Source organism: Rosa rugosa, chromosome 5, assembly GCF_958449725.1.
Source record: "Rosa rugosa chromosome 5, drRosRugo1.1, whole genome shotgun sequence".
Classification (NCBI taxonomy): domain Eukaryota; kingdom Viridiplantae; phylum Streptophyta; class Magnoliopsida; order Rosales; family Rosaceae; genus Rosa; species Rosa rugosa.
Window position 1 is genome coordinate 39,174,705 of NC_084824.1, and position 3,775 is coordinate 39,178,479.

Sequence of the window (3,775 nt, forward strand, 5' to 3'; positions counted from 1 at the left end):
GGACGACAAGGAATTGGAGAGGAAGGATCTGGAATTTGAGGCATTAGGGGCACGATCATGATGAGGTTCACAGGGCTCTAATCAGGTTGAGGTTCACGATCATCTTGAGGTTCAAGGGTTCTAATCATGTTGAGGTTCACAGGGCTCCACTGCCATTCTCTCTCTCAGAGGCAGAGTTGATGACAACGTCGCCGTTTTTATTTTTTATTTTTTTGGGTAAAATGAGGGCAGAAAGCCCAGAAGGAAAGAAAAAAAAACTATGTTCCAAATGTGAGAAGGGCAAGTCTGTGACGGCGGACAGGGAGGAAAAACTCAATGTTCTCTCAAGCGCATGGTCAAGCTTGTTTTTTTTAGATGATTTGGTTGGCAATAATACGATTATTGGGAGGCAATAATAAGATTACTGGGGGGCAGTAAAATGTTTATTGGGGCAATAGTAAGATTATTGAGGGGCAATAATAAAATTATTTATTTGGATAAACCTCCGAAAGCTTTCAAAATTAAAAACATCTTCATTTTTCACTAATTATTGATCCCCAATAAACTTGTTATTGGGGGCCAATAACTTTTTTATTGGGAGGCAATAATATAATTATTGGGGGACAATAATATGATTACGGGGTATTATTAGGGGGCAATAAAATCAGATGTCGGAATCCGGTCACCAGTCCGGTAGCCGGATTCGGGATTCCGGTGACCGGTCGCCGGATTCCGGTCACGGGTCATCGGTCGCCGGAGTCCACGGTCGGCCATTGGTCACCGGAGTCCGGCAAGGTCTCCAATGACTTCTCTCACTAAGTGACAAAGAAGGAGAGGGCAAAATTGTCCCAAAAATAAATAAAAAAGAATAAAAAATACTTAATTGGGTATTAGGGAAATAATCTCTTAGAGTGTTTGGGTAAGTGATAAAATTGGGTAAATGATAATTTTCCCATAAAAATATGTTGCTGGAGTAAGTGAAATAATTTTTGTTTATTTTGGTGCTTTGATTCAATGATCTCGCCAAAAGGAGCGAAGGCCCTTTGATCTAGTCCTTCCCGGTTGCGAATTCGAATCTTGCTGGGGTTGTTTAGGGCCGGATGGGCTGAGCGGGTTTTGCGGTCGAGGAGGAGAGCCCACGATGGAGATATAGTCAAGGCTGCAAATGGTGGGTTGGGTTCGGGTCCTGCACTTTTTCACCCACCATACGAAGGCGAATTCTCAATTCTGGGTGTAAACTCGCCATTGTTTAGATGGAGTACAAGGGCAAAAGAGAAAGTGTAACACATAAAATTATAAAATATATTATATTTAAAAAGTGGGAGTGCATATTACAATGGGAAAATTTCGCAAACAGTACACCAAGTAAAGGCCACTAATAATTCTTATACATAAAGTTCCAAACCAAACATTTCGGTACACGAAATCTGAAACTCGACCCACTATTAGTACACGACGTCAATTTTTGACACCAAAATGTCCATTATGCCCTCAGTTCTTTTTTTTTTTTAATAAATTTTTTTTTCTGTTATTTTTTTTTCCTTCGTTTTTTCTGTTATTTTTTTTCCTTCGTTTTTATCTCTTTCTTCTTCCTTCTTCCGGGCTCACTCCCTCGCTTCCAACGCCGCCTTCCTCACCTCCACGTTCACTCCCTCGCTTCCAACGCCGCCCTTGCCCTCCAATTGGTGAGATTTATGGTCCTACAGCTTATATTTGTAACTCAACCAATATTTAGTCATGTGAAAAGAAAGAAAGAGATAAAAACGAAGGGAAAAAAAAACGAAGGAAGAAAAAAAAATAACAGAAAAAACGAAGGAAAAAAAATAACAGAAAAAACGAAGGAAAAAAAAAATAACAGAAAAAAAATTTATTAAAAAAAAAAAAAGAACTGAGGGCATAATGGACATTTTGGTGTCAAAAATTGACGTCGTGTACTGATAGTGGGTCGAGTTTCAGATTTCGTGTACCGAAATGTTTGGTTTGGAATTTTATGTATAAGAATTATTAGTGGCCTTTACTTGGTGTACTGTTTGCGAAATTTTCCCTATTACAATTTATCTTCACTTTGGCCCTTTCGATGAAAAGTCCTATTTGATTCCGAAATCCCCCACCCCACGCAAAAAAAAAAAAAAAAAAAAAAAAAGAGAGAAAATTAATCATGTATTCCCATTAAACATGATCATTTCATTAGACAAAGTATCTCTGTTGAGAGTACGGATATGATATTGCTAATTCATGCATCATTAATAAACTGTATATGTCAATTTATAAAAGAATTGAGTCTCCTACAAAATGAATAATTAAAACTTGTATAAACTCTAGCATATAATGAAAGAATTGATTGATGAGTTTGTATGCATCTCTCTATGAAGTGCTGCATTCAACGGGGAGACCTTGAGGGAATCTGTTGACATCTGTACAGTAATTGTAGATCAAGTAGTTTTTCTGCACCCAACTCAACTTTTCATAACTAGCACTGTCCAATTCTTGCGAAAGCCAGTCTCCATTAGTCGAAGCAGGGGCACTGCTTGAACCGCAAGAAGATGATCCAGAAGCCCAAATGCATGCTTCAGCATTGAAATTCCTGTAAGAGGCAGTGAACGGAGCTGCATTCCAATCCGTCTTTACACGTCCTCCCATTGTTGCCCAATCATCAGCATTCCAGAGGCTCGAGTGTATTCTCATTGCTTGGCTCTTTGGGAATGGAACACCATTTGATTCTTGGTTCTTGAACTCTCTAATGGGAGTACCATCAACAGAGAAACTGAAACAGAGCAGAAAGTAAATTGGTCAATATCAGAGAAATGTTGTAACAATAGTCCAATTAATGCCCTTAATTGTAACAAAATTTGGATATTAATTAATGGGATACTTACACAATGCGCTGTGGATTCCAGAGAATGGAATAGGTGTGGAAATCAGCAGTTGGGTCGAACCAGAGATGGAATTGCTGCTCTCTGTTTCCTTTGCCTTGGCTGAAGACATTTGTGTGAAGAGTGTAAGGGTTACCACTCAGGTTTCCCAAGAACTCAAAGTCTATCTCATCCCATGTAGACCCTTCTGATTTTAACTGCACAAGTCAAGGAAACATTATAAATCACTCTGACCATATTAATTAGTTCTCTTAAAATCAGTTACATGCAAGATAATTTGAAGCAAACTGAAATAATATAAGATAAAAACATACATAGTAGGCTGTGACGGTGCCGGCAGAGTTTCCGGCGACAAGCTTGAGCTGCATGTCAATCTTGCCGAAGAGGTATTCGTTTTTGGATTCGAAACCAGAGCCAGAGGCTTTGTCGAGGGAGAGAGTAAGAAGTTGGCCGTCGTTGAGTATGTTGGCTCGACCGTCTCCCCATGTAATCTGAAAGTCTTGGTTGAAGTTACCAGCAGAAGCAACCATAACAGAGCTAACTAGCAGAAATGGAACGAACAGAAGCATTGAAGTTGAAGAAGCCATGGATATATATATATCTGTGAGTGTTTTGTGTTGAATGAAGTCTGGAAATGGAAGGATGGTTATGAATGAGAGAAGTTGGGATGGTATTTATAGGATGCGAAGCTTTTGAGGAAGAACTCGGGAAGGTTCAGTCAGCTGTTGACAGTGAGAAGTTAATAAGGAAATAGCTGTAAAGATTTTTGCGAGTGATAATTAAACACGAACGCACAGAGCCATCTTTATTGAAAAGAGCAGTTTAAATTGATCGAGGTTGAATAGAATAGGCCCATATGACCCTGTTGAAGTACTGGAGGAAGGTCCAGCTAGCACATATTATATGCCAGCTTCGACTGGCTC

The 3,775-nt window shown here is 39.3% G+C and overlaps 1 protein-coding gene across 1 annotated transcript; it reads right to left on the reverse strand.

Annotated features, from left to right (window-relative positions):
• Positions 1–2,215: 2,215 nt before the first annotated feature.
• On the reverse strand, positions 2,216–3,505 carry LOC133712688 (probable xyloglucan endotransglucosylase/hydrolase protein 23). The gene is made up of 3 exons (XM_062138793.1): positions 3,167–3,505; positions 2,856–3,049; positions 2,216–2,743 (listed from the first exon to the last, which is right to left on the reverse strand). Exons 1-3 carry the CDS (start codon positions 3,437–3,439, stop codon positions 2,344–2,346), a joined length of 867 nt encoding a protein of 288 aa, XP_061994777.1. The 5' UTR covers positions 3,440–3,505; the 3' UTR covers positions 2,216–2,343.
• Positions 3,506–3,775: the final 270 nt, after the last annotated feature.

Coding starts and splice junctions, on each gene's coding strand:
- LOC133712688 (XM_062138793.1), bottom strand. CDS start 3,439: ATGGCTTCTTCAACTTCAATGCTTCTGTTCGTTCCATTTCTGCTAGTT. Junction 3,050..3,166: donor GCACCGTCACAGCCTACTAT/GTATGTTTTTAT, acceptor TGACTTGTGCAG/TTAAAATCAGAAGGGTCTAC. Junction 2,744..2,855: donor TGGAATCCACAGCGCATTGT/GTAAGTATCCCA, acceptor GCTCTGTTTCAG/TTTCTCTGTTGATGGTACTC.